This window comes from Pogoniulus pusillus, chromosome 10 (genome assembly GCF_015220805.1).
Source record: "Pogoniulus pusillus isolate bPogPus1 chromosome 10, bPogPus1.pri, whole genome shotgun sequence".
Lineage (NCBI taxonomy): Eukaryota > Metazoa > Chordata > Aves > Piciformes > Lybiidae > Pogoniulus > Pogoniulus pusillus.
Genome location: NC_087273.1, coordinates 3,424,719 through 3,441,494, shown reverse-complemented (window position 1 = coordinate 3,441,494; position 16,776 = coordinate 3,424,719). Strand labels below are relative to the sequence as shown.

Genomic DNA, 16,776 nt, shown 5'->3' with positions numbered 1-16,776 from the left:
ACAGCTGTGCTGTGGAAATCTGCATTTCCAGGTCAGGCCTCTCTAATGGCCTTAAGCAGTGCCACCATACAGACCTGCAGCAGATGTGGAACAGGCTCCCCAGAGATGTTGTGGGGTCTCCTTCTCTGGAGACTTTCAAGGCCTATCTGGATGTAGTTCCTCTGTGATCTGTATTAGATAGGATTGTCCTGCTCTGGCAGGGGGGTTGGACTCAATGATCTCCTTGGGTTCCTTCCAACCCCTAACCTCCTGTGAGCCTGTGATCTGTTCCCACCCAAGGAAGCCAGATTTCATAGATGTCCATTCCCTTTTTCCCAATAGCAGTAACTGTGGCACTGAGACTCACACAAACCCACAGACATACTTACTGCATCCTTTTCTGGATTGCACACTTTAACCCAGAGCAGGTGGTCTATAAGCCAGTCTATGGGCTTATCTTTATAGAACATGAGAAAAAACTCCACTATGAGTGGCAACTCTTTTGATTTGAACAGTTTTCCTGAAAGCAAGAAAAGAAATTGCATATTCAGATACTTCTGTGGCTGTGCAAAAACTCACCAGCATTATGTTCACTCCAGGCTTAAACAGGTGGATGTAATTCTGATCTTTAGTGGACATTTCACACAGACTTAAGATTTGGAGGGCTGCTTATTCCCCCCCCACCCCAGCTTGTTAGGATTTTGAAGAGATGCCCATCCCATGCCTGCAGATATTCTCACATAGCCAAGCAGTTGACTAATAAAAGCCTGCTGTTATCTCCTAGCTGCGAACACAATCTGGCAGGCACCTCCAGCAGTGTGTCAGATGAAACCAAGTCTGAGCAACTCCTCAAAGTGCCAGACATGCAACTGCACTACTACACTGTAAACTTTAAGACCTAGAGATGAAAAATCATAGAATGGCCTAGGTTGGAAGGGACCTCAGAGATCATTCAGCTCCAACCTCCCTGCCACAGGCAGGGACACCTCCCACTAGAACAGGTGGCTCAAGGCCTCATCTAACCTGGCCTTGAACACCTCCAGGGAGGTTGTGGAGCACAGAATCACCCAGTGTGATCAAAGATCACACTGGATGATTCTGTGCTCCACAACCTCCCTGGGCAACCTGTGCCAGTGTCTCACCACCCTCACTGCAAAGAGCCCTTTCCTAACATCCAGTTTGAATCTCCCCTCTGCCAGTTTAAACCCACTACCCCTTCCTCCTGTCATTACAAGACCTTGTAAATAGTCTCTCCTCAATCTACATTAGAATTTTCAGGCCAGCAATCAATTGTTTCCCTCTCCAGATAATAAAAGATTGAAAGCAAAACACTTAAGTTCTGCTTCTGGAAATAAAGGCATTAGTATGCAAAATGGGACTCAGAGATCATCTACTCCAACCTCCCCACCAAGGGCAGGGTTCCTCTCAGCTAGACTCAGCTGCTCAAGACTTCATCCAACCTGCCTTTGAACACCCCCAAGAAGGAGGCAGCCTATTCCAGAGTCTCACCACCATCACACTAAAGAAGTTCCTAAGATCCAGTCTAAGTCTACTCTCTCTCAGCTTCAAACCATTCAAATCCTTGTCTTGTCATGAGACACCCTTATGAAAAGTCCCTCTGCAGTCTTCCTGCATTGAAAAGACAGTTTTAAAGAGCACAAAAAGGAGAAGACTTTCAGGGGGAGCTTTCTTGAAGAACCAAAGTAGTTTTGATATGGAAGTCCTTCCATGCTTTGAAATGTAATTCTGAGTGAGACCTTCTCAATCTAAACAGCTTCAAACCCACTTGACCCTGCTGAGGTCTTCACACTTACCAATAAATCCAAGTTGGGAGAACTCAAGAATCATCCAGTCTTGGGACTGTTCAAAAGCAAAGGTTTTTATGCTTTCAATATAACCAGGCTTGGCTATAATATCATCTTCCAGCTGGGCAAAACAGAAAAGCAACAAAAAAAAGACAAGGCAAGTGATGTGTTTATTGCTTGCAAAGGAGGCAGTGATGTTGCCACATCTAATTGGCAACTGCATTGTGTTTGATTGGGAGCTGCTGTTGTTTAGCCTGGAGAAGAGAAGACTCCAGGGAGACCTAAGAGCAGCCTTCCAGTACCTGAAGGGGGGCTACAAGAAGGCTGCAGAGGGACTGTCTGCAAAGGCCTGCAGGTACAATGGTACATAGCACCAGAAGAAGGAGACAGTCTCAAGCTGTGGCAGGGCAGGTCTAGGCTGGATGTTAGGAGGAAGTTGTTGCCAGAGAGAGTGATTGGCATTGGAATGGGCTGCCCAGGGAGGTGGTGGAGTCACTGTCCCTGGAGGCGTTGAAGCAAATCCTGGATGGGGCATTTAGTGCCATGGTCTGGTTGACTGGCTAGGGCTGGGTGCTAGGTTGGGCTGGATGAACTTGGAAGTTTCTTCCAACCTGGTTGATTCTATGATTCTACTAGCCATGAAATAAGGAAGGTGCTGCCAGTCACACTGATGGATACAGATACACAGAGCTTTCAAGGTGTTGTAAAGGCTGACACTGAATACAGTAGCAGAGCCAGCAAAAAGATAGTCACAAAAGGAGACTGACATCCATCAAAGAAATGGGAAGGGCCTTAACTGCATTTTTGTACAGCTTTCAGGGGGAGCTCTGAACAGACAAAAGCTGTTCAAGTCACTGAAGCTGAAGATAATGAATCCAAAGAAGGAGTTTAGAAGCAGTGACACAAGGAAATAAAACTCAAAAGAAATAACCAAGGAGTAATTCAGGTTGTGAATTCAGTATGGGTGTGATAAACACAGGAGGAGGAGGAGTCTCTAAGCCTTCAGGGGAATGTTGACGAGGTGCAGTGCAATGACACAGTTAATTTGATCTAACTGCTGTACTTCTTTAGCCCTCATGCTTGTCTGGTGGTTCTGCAATCAGGTTCAGAAAGCAAAATCAGTAAAAAATGAATGCTATGAGGAAATAAAACACCCAAAACCCAAACACATTTCCTGCTGGTTTTGCATCTTCAGCTGAACCAGTGCAGAGTCAGCATCAAGTGTGTGAGAGAGCACACCCACAGATTTCAGCTGAATTTGGCCATCACTGTGAGTGCAAGGCTGGCAGGGGAGAAATGCCTTGTCAGCAGTGAGCCCAGGAGGAAGTACAATGTCGTGTCAAAGACAAGACAAAGAGACCTGGTTTGACCCTGTCAGCTTTTGCTGATGGTAAGGTAACAAAAAAATACATAGATTAGATATGAGCTGATAAAGATGAATGCCTATGAGGAGATTCTGAGCTCTGGGCACTGAGTTGAGGTGATAAAAAAATCCACCTCAGAACACAAACCCTGTGAGGAGAGGCTGAGGGAGCTGGGGGTGTGCAGCCTGCAGAAGAGGAGGCTCAGGGCAGAGCTCATTGCTGCCTGCAGCTCCCTGAAGGGAGGCTGTAGCCAGGTGGGGTTGGGCTCTGCTGCCAGGCAGCCAGCAACAGAAGAAGGGGACAGAGTCTCAAGCTGTGCCAGGGGAGGTCTAGGCTGGATGCTAGGAGGAAGTTGTTGGCAGAGAGAGAGTGATTGGCATTGGAATGGGCTGCCCAGGGAGGTGGTGGAGTGGCTGTGCCTGGAGGTGTTGAAGCCAAGCCTGGCTGGGGCACTTAGTGCCATGGTCTGGTTGATTGGCTAGGGCTGGGTGCTAGGTTGGGCTGGATGAGCTTGGAGATCTCTTCCATCCTGGCTGATTCTCTGATTCTTGCTAAGATGCACTCTAAGCCTGCTCCTCCCCCTTGTCCTGTTGCTAGACACCCTTACAAAAAGTCCCTTTCCAGCCTTCCTGCTATCACCCTGATGGAGTGGAAATGAGCACAGATCTACAATGATGGCTAAACCTGAGCCTGAAGGGATGACCTTAAAAGTCTAATAGTCAAAATCTTCTGGAGAACATAGGATCTGTACCAGCCTGCAGTATCATTCTACTGCTGTGCCTCCCTGTCTGTAAGGGCTTTTTGCTCACTGTGAACTGAACCATCACCTGGATCTACCATGGCTGCTCTGTCTTGCTGTAGCAAGGGGAAAACACATTAAACCCTGACTTCCTTAACTTAATCAAATAAGGGTTTCATGCTTCAGTTACCTTGTTATTCAACCTCACAAATGACAGGAAGGTACAGATGGACTTAACCAAATAATAGCTGGCAGCAAGATGTACTTAAGCACAGAAACACGTGGATGCTTGTGAAGAGCACAGGGGAAAACACACTGAAAGTGATCACAGAATCAGTCAGGATTGGAAAGGACCACAAAGATCAGCCAGTTCCAAACCTCCTGCCATGGGCAGGGACACCCTACCCTAGATCAGGCAGGCCAGAGCCTCATCCAGCCTGGCCTTAAACACCTCCAGAGGAGTTGCTGCTGGTTTTATTGAGGCCTCTAAAATAAAATCATCAAAGCCAATAATAACCAGCACAGAGGTATTGCAGCTCCTTAATGATAAGATGAACATACCTGTAAATAAAATGTTCCCTTAGGTTGGGCATACAGCATCAGAAAGCTATAATCCAAATTCTGTTTAGTTCTCCACCTAAACATAAAGCAGCAAATTCTGGTAAGCTTTTCAGGGGTGTTGCAAGAGTTCTTTTGATACTAAAAGCATTCTGTATGCTCTGCAAGTGTTTTTTTCTACAGTAAAACAGAAAGGTTGAGTACATGAATACAACAAACAGGAATAAAAATGCCTCTGTCATCACTGCATGCATTTAAAACTACTTTGGCATCCCTATGAAAGTTACCATTAGCTTAGCAAAATAAATAATTGACCTCTATCAATGCAGCCTACAAATATATTCATCTCCAATGCCTTCCAGATTCTACTCTTGTTAGGAACAGCAGAGATCAACACAAAGTAATTAGTTAAAGAACAACAGTTAGCTGCTTTTACTGATGAGCAGCACAGAAAACAGGCTGATAAGCTTCATGATCAGGTTTAAGTGTAAACACAGGTTTTTTCCCCCTCTACAAAGTCCAGTCTCTCATTTTACCAGAGGATGAAGCTGAGGTTTGACAATTGATGCTAAAAGACTGGAAAGGAAGTTATCAATATTTAATTAACAGCAAAGTGAGTCTAATTCAAATCTAACCATACCTGAAACGTAGGTGTAAGTATGGAAATGTGGTTTTGATTAGAAAAATAATACTTCATTGTCCAGTGAAGCTCATCTGCTCAACAGACAACCCTTTCCTTGCCCTTTTGTCTGCTGAGCATCTGTGCCACATTTAGAATCATAGAATCAGGCAGGGTTGGAATGGACCACAAGGATCAGCCAGTTCCAACCACCCTGCCATGGGCAGGGACACCCTACCCTAGAGCAGGCTGCACACAGCCTCATCCAGCCTGGCCTGAAACACCTCCAGCCATGGAGCCTCAACCACCTCCCTGGGCAACCCATTCCAGCGTCTCACCGCTCTCATGCTCAACAACTTCCTCCTCATGTCCAGGCTGAATGTCCCCACTCCAGCTTTGCTCTATTGCCTCTAGTCCTGGCACTCTCTGAGAGCTTAAAAAGTCTCTCCCAGCCTTTTTGTAGCCCCCCTTAAGATACTGAAAGGCCACAAGAAGGCCACTTTGGAGCCTCCTCTTCTCCAGCCTGAACAGCCCCAACTCTTTCAGTCTAAGGTTTATGAGGTTTATAAGGTTTACCTATAACCCAAATAATCATGCAGACATCGTTTTACATATTCATACAACCAGCAACAGAACAAGGGGACATAGTCTCAGGTTGTATCAGGGGAGGTCTAGGCTGGATGTTAGGAGGAAGTTGTTGGCAGAGAGAGCGATTGGCATTGGAATGGGCTGCCCAGGGAGGTGGTGGAGTTGCTGTGCCTGGAGGTGTTGAAGCAAAGCCTGGCTGGGGCACTTAGTGCCATGGTCTGGTTGACTGGATAGGGCTGGGTGCTAGGTTGGACTGGATGAGCTTGGGAAGTCTCTCCCAACCTGGCTGATTCTATGATGCCTCACCTTGCTGATTCCCTCCAACTTAAATTCTCAATCTGCACCTTTCTTGCTGCATTGCTGGGACAGCTTCTGATAAATGAGTTGCTGTTGATGGAAAGAAAACTACTTTTCTCCAAGAAACCAATTCTGTTATGCTCTAGTTTCTGTCTCAGTGAACTGGGGCACATGTGCCAATGGAATGACCAGTTAGGAGATATTATTAACAGTAGTATAAAACAAATCCCTGACCACCAGAAGACAGGTCATTAGCTAAACCTACAGTAGCTGTTATTAGTTAGCTAAGGGGCCACATGAGATTTCCTTCGTTGGTTTACAGAGCTTCTCCCTCATTTGTCACACTCAAGATTTTCCTATTGTTCCCCTTTATGATCAGATCATCTCTTGGCCAGCTGGTTTAAAACCAGCAGGGTGCTTCAAGTCAAAACCCAAAGGAGAAGCCTTGGCTCTCTCCCTGAAGCTGGTGTGCAGCAGAGCTTCACCCAAGATCTCCTTGCAATGTAATAGGGTGGTGGGGATTTTTTTAAGTGTACTTGATGTCCATTAGTTCTGAAACACAAACCCATTTCTCAGCTCAAACAGTTGCCTCTTGCAAAATTTTCAACTCTTATGAATAAAAGTTCTTAGCTTTTATAATGCTGTCTTACCTTACTCTGTCCTCTGAATCCCCAAATGTCTTCTTCAGGTTGGAAAGGTCTGGATAATAAGAAGCAGGAGGAGATATAACCTCTAGGATCCCAGACTGGACTTCTCTGGGGAAGCTGTGAAGAGAAGTTCAGTTAGACCCCACTCACTTCCATGAAAAAGAGGCCAATAAGGAAACAAAGACACCTGAATGCAGAACACACTGCAGGCCCTGAAGTCAGTGGGGACATAATACAAGTACCCTCAGGTGCTCTGAACTGCATCATTAATTCCATGGGGAAGTAAACATTTATCAGAGGCCTAAGCTGAGACCTTAAAGCATATTTCTGAAATAAGTTAAAGCATATTTCTGAAATAAGAAGAGAAAAATTCATTGATAGATTTTCCTTCAGTGTGTTATGACACATATATTAAGAATCATAAAATCAAGCAGGTTGGAAGAGACCTCCAAGCTCATCCAGTCCAACCTAGCACCCAGCCCTGGCCAAGCAACCAGACCATGGCATTAAGTGCCTCATCCAGGCTTGGCTTCAACACCTCCAGGAACAGCAACTCCACCACCTCCCTGGGCAGCCCATTCCAATGCCAATCACTCCCTCTGACAACAACTTCCTCCTAACATCCAGCCTAGACCTCTCCTGACAACTTGACACTCTGTCCCCTCCTTCTGTTGCTGCTTGCCTGGCAGAAGAGCCCAACCCCACCTGGCTACAGCCTCCCTTCAGGGAGTTGCAGACAGCAATAAGCTCTGCCCTGAGCCTCCTCTGCTGCAGGCTGCACACCCCCAGCTCCCTCAGCCTCTCCTCACAGGGCACCATTGCCTTATTTCCTCAAAGTTCATTATGGTAGAGCTGTAATTTCTTCCTGAAACGCTCTAGTTCCTTCCACAGAAGCTCAAAATGCATTCTACGCTCTGTTGAGCGTTTAACTCCATGGGACTTACCTGCTTTTAACACTTTCTGCAACACTCTTAACATATTCTGCATCCACCTAAAGAAAAGATAGGGAATTTCATTTCAAGTCATCTGTTAAGTAACATTTTGCAGGGAGCATTTATAGGCAAACACTTCATGTTTGTTCTGCAATTCCCTCCAAATAAGAGCACTGTGTTATAGCAGCATTCTACATTCAGAGTGGCGAGCAAGGCAAGAGAGGAGATTCTGTCCCTTTGCTCTGCTCTCCTCAGACCCCACCTGCAGGCCTGTGTGCAGTTCTGGAGCCCCCAACACAAGAAGGACATGGAAGTGTTGGAGCCAGTCCAGAGGAGGCCACCAAGATGCTCAGAGGGCTGCAACTCACTTTCAGTCAGTAAATTACTCTGACTTAACCCACAATGCAAACATTTCACTTGGTCATCTGAAGCTTTATGGGAAAAAGGAAGGTGTGGAGTCATGATCAGCAAACACATCTGCCCTTCTCTCATAAGTAAGGGGTTCTTATCACCCCTCACGTCAGCACAATCAACCTACTTTGAGTACCTTGAGTAGTGTGTCCAGTTCTGGGCTCCTCAATTGAAGAGAGATGTTGAGGTGCTGGAAGGTGTCCAGAGAAGGGCAGCAAGGCTGGGGAGGGGCCTGGAGCACAGCCCTGTGAGGAGAGGCTGAGGGAGCTGGGGGTGTGCAGCCTGCAGAAGAGGAGGCTCAGGGCAGAGCTCATTGCTGTCTGCAGCTACCTGAAGGGAGGCTGTAGCCAGGTGGGGTTGGGCTCTTCTGCCAGGCAAGCAGCAACAGAAGAAGGGGACAGAGTCTGAAGTTGTGTCAGGGGAGGTCTAGGCTGGATGTTAGGAGGAAGTTGTTCCAGAGAGAGTGATTGGCATTGGAATGGGCTGCCCAGGGAGGTGGTGGAGTCACCGTCCCTGGAGGTGTTGAAGCCAAGCCTGGCTGGGGCACTTAGTGCCATGGTCTGGTTGCTTGGCCAGGGCTGGGTGCTAGGTTGGACTGGCTGAGCTTGGAGGTCTCTTCCAACCTGCTTTATGGTATGATTCTATGTTTGGAAAGTAAACAGCACCTCAACATCTCTCCTGAATTGAGGAGCACAGAACTGAACACACTCAAGGTGTGGCCTGACCGGTGCTAAGCACAGGGGTAGAATAACCTCCCTTCTACTACTGGCCACACTGTTCCTGACCCAGGCCAAATCCCTCCCACAGACACAGCTGTCTTTACTTTGCAGCCTCTCATAAAACTCCAGATCACTTTTTTACCAGCATGCTGCACTTTTACATGCTAACTTACCTCTGCTACAAGGATGATTATCAAGCAGTCACTCTGTTGCTTCTCAGAGAGATCGTACAGAAGGGAGTGCAGGGTCTTGATCAGGTAATGCTCCTTCTGCCTTTTCACAGTAGGAATACCCATCACCAGTGAGACTGCAAAGAAAGAAGTCCAGATGCCAGGTCATTTTAAGTCAGCTAAAAGGGAACTAAAATCACATTTTCATCTTGATTTGATGAGACCATAAGACTTGGTGCCAGTCCATAGCCCTACAGCACTGTGACAGCAGTGGAAGAAGATACCTGCAGCTAAGTTCAAGTTCAAGACACTTCTGCCTGTGCTACAAGCACCAGGTTTACATTTTGTCAGCACTTGAGCACTTGGAGATATTACTACCTCTGGTATCTGATACTGACTTTCAAAAGTGAGTAGTGGGTAGGACTTCTCTTATTACACTCAAGACAGTAGAGCTTCAACAGCTCATATCATTCTGCCAGAATGAATGCCTTTAGCAATAGGATACATGTTCAGTATGATCTGTTTCCTGCAGAGATAGATCAAAAAGCCAGGTCTCATATTTGATAAGAACCTGAAAAGGAATACCTCAGTCTATACTAATGCAAAACACAGACAGTAAAGAAAGAAACTTTGCTTAAACCTGATTCCAGTAAATCCAACAGAAATTAAAGACAATGTATTGAGAAGCCAGTGGAGCTAGAGGAGTAGGATCAACCAGGATGCTCAAGAGAGTTCCTCTACTCCAAGCCAGGTATTGGGAAGTTAATCTGATTTTCAGAGGTAGCTGCTAATCATGCCATGCATTGGGGAAACATTTGATGGAACAAATGAGGAATGTAACCGAAATACTGTGTGCAGTTCTGGAGCCCCCAACATAAGAAGGACATGGAACTGTTTGAGTGAGTCCAGAGGAGGCCACAAAGATGTTCAGAGGGCTGCAGCAGCTCTGCTATGAGGACAGGCTACAGGAGTTGGGGCTCTGCAGCCTGGAGAGAAGGTGGTTTTGAGGAGACCTTATAGTGGCCTTCCAGTGATAGGATGAGGAGGAATGGGTTTAAAGTGGCAGAGAGGAGATTCAGACTAGCTGTTAGGAAAGGGTTCTTTGCAGTAGGGTGGTGAGACACTGGCACAGGTTGTCCAGGGAGCAAAGATCACATTGGGTGATTCTGTGCTCCACAACCTCCCTGGAGGTGTTCGAGGCCAGGTTGGATGAGGCCTTGAGCAACTTGTTCAAGTGGGAGGTGTCCCTACCTATGGCAGGGAGGTTGGAGCTGGATGATCTTTGAGGTCCCTTCCAACCTCAAACATTCTAGGATTTGAAAAAGCTAGAAGATTTTACAACCCTTATAAAAGGTTTCTTATCCTTTCCACTGGGAGTATTGTAAAGCACATACACAAATATGGCAACCAGTGACAGACAAGAGGACAGACTCAAGCTGCACCAGAAGAGGTTTAAGATGGATGTTAGGATGTCTTCACAGAAAGACTGCCCAGGGAGGTGGTGGAGTCACCATCCCTGGAAGTGTTTAAAAAGAGCCTAGGTGTGGCACTTGGTGCCATGGTTTAGTTGATTAGATGGTGTTGGGTAATAGGCTGGACTTGATGATCTTGAAAGTCTTTTCCAACCTGATTAATTCTGTGATTCTGTGAAAGTAAGTGCTTGCACTTGCTGTGCAGAGCTGAGTAGTAAGAGTTAAACCAACCCTGCTTTAGTGAGCAGGCTCCCACAGCTCTGTGTATCTCCAAAAGCAGCCCAACTCAAAATTCTCTCTCAGCAGTTTAACTGACATGAATCAATGGCTTTGATGTGAGCAGTAAGAAGAAGAAAGGAACTTGGATGGTACTTCTATTAAGAAGAAAGGAACTGAAACTGTCCCTGGCAAATTTGTGCTGCATTACATGATTAGATTCTAAGCAGGACATTTCCTTTCTCATTGCTGTGGACACTACCTAAATCAGTGAGCTACTACAGCTCAGTAAACCTGTGGAATTGTTCGTCCTTGCAGATGATTCCTATTCACCAAAACCTCCTGATGATGGTAAGGAAGCAGCAGATTTTGAAGGAAAGGAGTAGGCGCAGTTAGGGACTTGACCCAGCATGTGCCAGTGTCAGCTGACAAAGCTGCAGTGTTCCTTCCCAGCACACAACCTGCAAAACCATTGGGGGTTTGTTTGGTTACATATGCTGAAGGTCAACCTGTGCTTGTGCAACTGCAGTCTTGCTATTGTGATTTTCATGTACAAAGAAACGAAAATTAAACATGGAGCATTCTTTTATTACCTAATCCTTCATTTCCTGTGTTTGCCTTGGGATTTTCCTTTGTTGGGTTTTTTTTCCCCTTGCTTGTATCTGGTTTCCTGAGGGTTTTTGGTTGCTAGTGAATGGATCTGTTTTTTTCCTTCCTAGTGAATGCATCTGGTTTTCTGAGGGTTTTTTGGCTGTCGTTTGGCTGACAACCTCTGGCCTTTTGCAGGCTCACACTGATCTGTGATTGACACTGATCTATGGGCACACAGAATCAAGCAGGTTGGAAGAGACCTCCAGGCTCAGCCAGTACAATCTATCATCCAGCCCTAGCCAATCAACCAGACCATGGCACTAAGTGCCCCAGCCAGGCTTTTCTTCAACACCTTCAGGGATGGTGACTCCACCACCTCCCTGGGCAGCCCATTCCAATGCCAATCACTCTCTCTGCCCCAGCACAACTTGAGACTGTGTCCCCTTGTTCTATTGTTGCTTGCCTGGGAGAAGAGCCCAACCCCACCTGGCTACAACCTCCTCTCAGGCAGCTGTAGCGAGCAACTACAGCACTAGATCACAGTGCTACAACTACACCAATTACTGAGAAAGCTGCAGAAAGTTACCCATTATCTTGGGCATGGCCAAGTTGGTTTCTACAGCTAAAAGTACTGCCAATGTTTCTTTATATTAAAGCACCCTCAAGCAAAGCCAAAATTTCAAACCCAACAAAATGATTACCTATATCCTTTGTGTGCTTTGAGCTTTTGAATGTTTTACCTATCACAGGACAGAAGATGAATAAACTTCATCATTTGTACCACAGTCCACTGCAATTCATTGTGATTTGTGCAGGTGTCAGCTGATTTCATAGAATGGGCTGGGCTGGAAGGGACCTTCAAAGGTCATCTAGACCAGCCCAGCTTGCAGTCAGCAGGGACATCCCCAACTAGATCAGATTGCCCAGAGCCCTGTGGAGCTTCACCTTGAGCATCTCCAGGGATTGGGCCTCAAGCCATCCTCATATGGATGAAAAAGTTACACTGAAGATTTATTAACACCCTTTAAATGATCACATGACATTTCCATTTGCTTCAAGCCAGCAAACTGAGTGCATTACAAATTCTCTTTGGCTTCCTCATTCATACTGATTTTGTGTGAGAAAATGTCAGCTACTGCATCTCAGCCATAAGAATATAAACCTAACCCCCCCCAATAATATTGAGTTTCAGTTATGACTGGTTTTGGTTGATACTTGGAAAGCTTTACCAGAATACTTTGGGGTAAAGACTTTCATAGAACCATAGAATCAAGCAGGTTGGAAGAGACCTCCAAGCTCAGCCAGGCCAACCTAGCACCCAGCCCTGGCCAATCAACCAGACCATGGCACTAAGTGCCTCATCCAGGCTTGGCTTCAACACCTCCAGGGACAGTGACTCCACCACCTCCCTGGGCAGCCCATTCCAATGCCAATCACTCTCTCTGCCAACAACCTCCTCCCAACATCCTGCCTAGACCTCCCCTGCCACAACTTCAGACTCTGTTGCCGCCTTCTGTTGCTGGTCGTCTGGCAGAAGAGCCCAACCCCACCTGGCTCCAGTCTCCCTTCAGGGAGTTGTAGACTTTAAATGAGGTAAGTGTGGGAAAATGCTTCTGCCATCCCACTGAAATTTATTCTGTGTGACAACATTATAAAGATTAGGAAGAAAACCCACTCCAGTCTTGGAGAACTTAACATTAACTATAAATGGACAGAAAAGATGAGACAAATTTTAGTTCCTACCTCCAGTTCTCTGTTGCCCCAAAATAACATTTGGGGAAATGCCATCTTCATGCTCTTGAAGGTGAGGTAGATAGTAGTACATATTTGTAAGATGCACAGGCAGTTTCCTAGTGAGGTTTAACTCTTTCCACTTCACATCATCTTAAAGAGACAACAAACCCAAACAGACACATAAATGACAGAGGCAGCAGTGAAGCCTCTTACTGCAGCTGCTTCCCTCAACTAGAATCTAGCAGTTAACCACACACAGAATAATTCTATCAGAACTACTTTTCAGGAGTGATTTTATGCCCTATATACCTGGACAGGCTGCAGAGCTGGGACCAAGCCAACCTCATGAAGTTCAGCTGTGTCCAGTTCTGGAGGCCTTTTTACAAGAGGGACATGGATGTGCTGGAGCTTGTACAAAGAAGAGCCACAAGGATGATAAGATGGCTGGATAACCTCTCCTGTGAGGAAAGACTGGTGGAGTTGGTGAGGAGAAGGCTCTGAGGTGACCTTACTGTGGCCTTTCAGTATCTTAAGGGGTCTACAAAAAATCTTTTTAGGCTGTCAGGTAGTGATAGGACTGGAGGGAATGGAACAACACTAGAAATGGGTAGATTCAGACTGGATGTTAGGAAGAATTTCTTCACTATGAGGGTGGTGAGAGCCTGGAATGGGTTTGCTCAAGGAGGTGGTGGAAGCCTCATCCGTGGAAGTGTTTTAAGGCCAAGCTGGATGAGGCTGCAGACAGCCTGATCTAGTGTGAGGTGTCCCTGCCCATGGCAGGGGGGTTGGAACTGGATGATCTTTGTGGTCCCTTTCAACCTTGACTGCTTTTATGATTCTATATTACCTTCCTGTGGCAATAAATGGAGAACCACCCACTACAACACCCTTCCCCCAGGCAATGCCACAGAGCTCCAAACCTGACTGTCCTGGGAATGCCACCTGCATTTCCCCTCTGCCTGAACAGCTGCAGGACTCAGCCATCTCAAAACACAATAAGCAGCTACTATTAAAAGCTGGAGGGAGAACAAAAATGGTGAGGACTTTTGCACAGCTGGCAAGAAACCACTGAAATTAAAAGAAACACAGATCCTCATTAATCACTTTCTTAATTAAGCTTCAATGTGACACAAGGTGGTTTTCAGGGCTCAAACACAGAATCATAGAATGGAAGAGACCTCCAAGCTCAGCCACTCCAACCTAGCACCCAGCCCTAGACAATCAACCAGACCATGGCACTAAGTGCCCCATCCAGGCTTTCTTCAACACCTCCAGGCACAGCAACTCCACCACCTCCCTGGGCAGCCCATTCCAATGCCAATCAGTCTCTCTGCCAACAACTTCCTCCTAACATCCAGCCTAGACCTTCTCTGCCACAGCTTGATTTCTCAGGTTATAAAAAACCCTATGGCAAAAGGCAAAAGCAGATCCAGGCCTTTAGAAACTGAGAAACAAAAGTCTGCAGTAGTTAATATTTATTAACTACTGTAGACTTTTGCAATATTTATTTTTTTACTAGTTTAAAATAAAGATGAATTAATGAGAATTATTCACGTTGAAGTGAATAATCAAATATCAAATCCCCTCTCAGTCTTCTCCAGACTAAGCAGCCCCAGATCCCTCAGCCTCTCCTCATAAGCCATGTCCTCCAGTCTCCTAATCATCCCCATAGCCCTCTGCTGGACCCTCTCCAGCAGATCCCTGTCCCTCTTCATCTGGGGAGCCCAAAACTGAAGGCAGTACTCAAGATGAGGTCTCAGCAGGGCAAAGTAGAGGGGAAGGAGAACCTCCCTTGATCTGCTGGACACACTCCTCCTAATACACCCCCAAGATCCCCTTGGTCTTCTTGGCCACAAGGGCACATTGCTGTGCCATGGCTATCTTGGTATCCACCAGCACCCCCAGGTCCCTCTCCACAGGGCTGCTCTCCAGCAGATCACCTCCCAGCCTGGACTGGTGCAGTTCATTATTCCTCCCCAGGTGCAGGACTCTGCACTTGTCCTTGTTGAACCTCATCTGGTCCCTCTGTCCCCAGTTCTGTCTGTCCAGCTCTCTCTGGATGCCCACACAGCCTTCAGCTGAATCAGCCAAGCCTCCCAGCTTGGTGCCATCAGCAAACTTGCTGAGCAGACTCTGTCTGTCTGTCCCCTCATCAATGTCATTGACGAAGACGTTGAACAGGACTGGCCCCAGCACTGATCCCTGGGGGACACCACTGGTTACAGCTCTCCAGCTGGACCTGCCACCATGGATCACCACCCTCTGAACTCTTATCTTTATTTTTCTATACTTTTTCTATGTCTTTCATATATCTATATCTTTTTCTATACCTTTTATATATCTATATCTTATTTCTATATCTTTTTCTATACCTTTTATATATCTATACCTCTTTTCTGTATCTTTTTCTATACCTTTTATATATCCATATCTCTTTTCTGTGTCTTTTTCTATACCTTTTATATATCCATATCTCTTTTCTGTGTCTTTTTCTATACCTTTTATATATCTATATCTCTTTTCTATATCTTTTTCTATACCTTTTATATATCTACATATCTTTTCTGTATCTTTTTCTATATCATTTATATATCTATATCTTATTTCTATCTCTTTTTCTATACCTTTTATATATCTATACCTCTTTTCTGTATCTTTTTCTATACCATTTATATATCTATATCTTATTTCTATATCTTTTTCTATACCATTTATATATCTATATCTTATATCTTTTTCTATACCTTTTATATATCTACATATCTTTTCTGTATCTTTTTCTATACCATTTATATATCTATATCTTATTTCTATATCTTTTTCTATACCTTTTATCTATCTATATTTCTTTTCTGTATCTTTTTCTATACCTTTTATGTATCTATATCTCTTTTCTGTATCTTTTTATATACATTTTTTTCCTTATACTCTACTTTTTACCTACAATGTGTATGTCTTTTGCCCTGAAGAAATAGAAAGGTTCTTTAACTCCTGCTTCAGTGGCTGCCTCCTCCAAACACTTTCTCAGTTGTGCAAAGAGCTGACTTTGAACTGTCAGCACAGAACGTTTTTACACATACAAACCTGCATGATTTACTGTCAAGGGTGTTCTTTTTTCAAGCATCCATTTAATTTCATCTAGGGCACCACTCAGCTCATGTGATCTTTTTTTATATTCCTTTTCAGCATACAAGAGTCTTTGCTGAAGTTCCAGAAAGTGGTTTTGGTACATGTCAAAGTCATTTCCTGCAATGAGAATATAATAGTTTTTCAAAGAGGTGAATTATATGAGGGAATAAAAGAGAAGGCTTAAGAATAGGAAACAGTCTGGAAGAAGAGGTGACCAGATGGGTATAAACAATATTAAAAGTGGCTGCTCAAAGTTTAGTCATGCAACAATGAAGTGTGGAAGTGTATTAAAGGAAGAGTATTAAAGGAAGAGTTTAAGGAGCAGAGTTTAGGTGGTGGAGTTGCTGTCCCTGGAGGTGTTCAAGCAAAGCCTGGATGGGGCACTTAGTGCTATAATCTAGTTGATTGGATAGGGCTGGGTGCTAGGTTGGACTGGATGGGCTTGGAGATGTCTTCCAAACTGGTTGATTCTACGATTTCCAGTGCTGCAACTGCATAAGGTTTTGCTAAACCAAACCAACCCCTGCCTCAGTACTGTGGCCTCCTGTAACTGTGTTACAGAAGCATTCAGTGGAGAAATTGCAGGTGAATAACAACCTTGTACTCCCTTCTCCTCACAATTCTTTCAGCTATCCAGTGTCAGAGTGACTCAAAACTACCAGTGTCACCATCAGGTTGGTATTTTGGTAGGCATCCAGTAATTGTAATTCTGTTCTGCTTACTTCAAGGGGAGCCTACCAAAATATCATCCATGGTGCTGGCAAATGAAAGGCCAAGACACAGCCATCACTGAGTGTGCTTAAAGA

At 45.2% G+C, this 16,776-nt stretch overlaps 1 protein-coding gene across 1 annotated transcript in view; it reads right to left on the bottom strand.

Annotated features, from left to right (window-relative positions):
* MGAT4D (MGAT4 family member D) overlaps positions 1-16,776 on the bottom strand; it is a 62,054-nt gene that overhangs the window by 7,801 nt on the left and 37,477 nt on the right. The window contains exons 6-13 of the mRNA XM_064149520.1: positions 15,926-16,087; positions 12,851-12,991; positions 8,832-8,965; positions 7,541-7,587; positions 6,600-6,713; positions 4,449-4,524; positions 1,794-1,905; positions 369-499 (exon numbers count right to left, since the gene is read on the bottom strand). Coding sequence (XP_064005590.1) covers positions 369-499; positions 1,794-1,905; positions 4,449-4,524; positions 6,600-6,713; positions 7,541-7,587; positions 8,832-8,965; positions 12,851-12,991; positions 15,926-16,087 — 917 coding nt within the window. The remainder of the gene's footprint in view (positions 1-368; positions 500-1,793; positions 1,906-4,448; positions 4,525-6,599; positions 6,714-7,540; positions 7,588-8,831; positions 8,966-12,850; positions 12,992-15,925; positions 16,088-16,776) is intronic.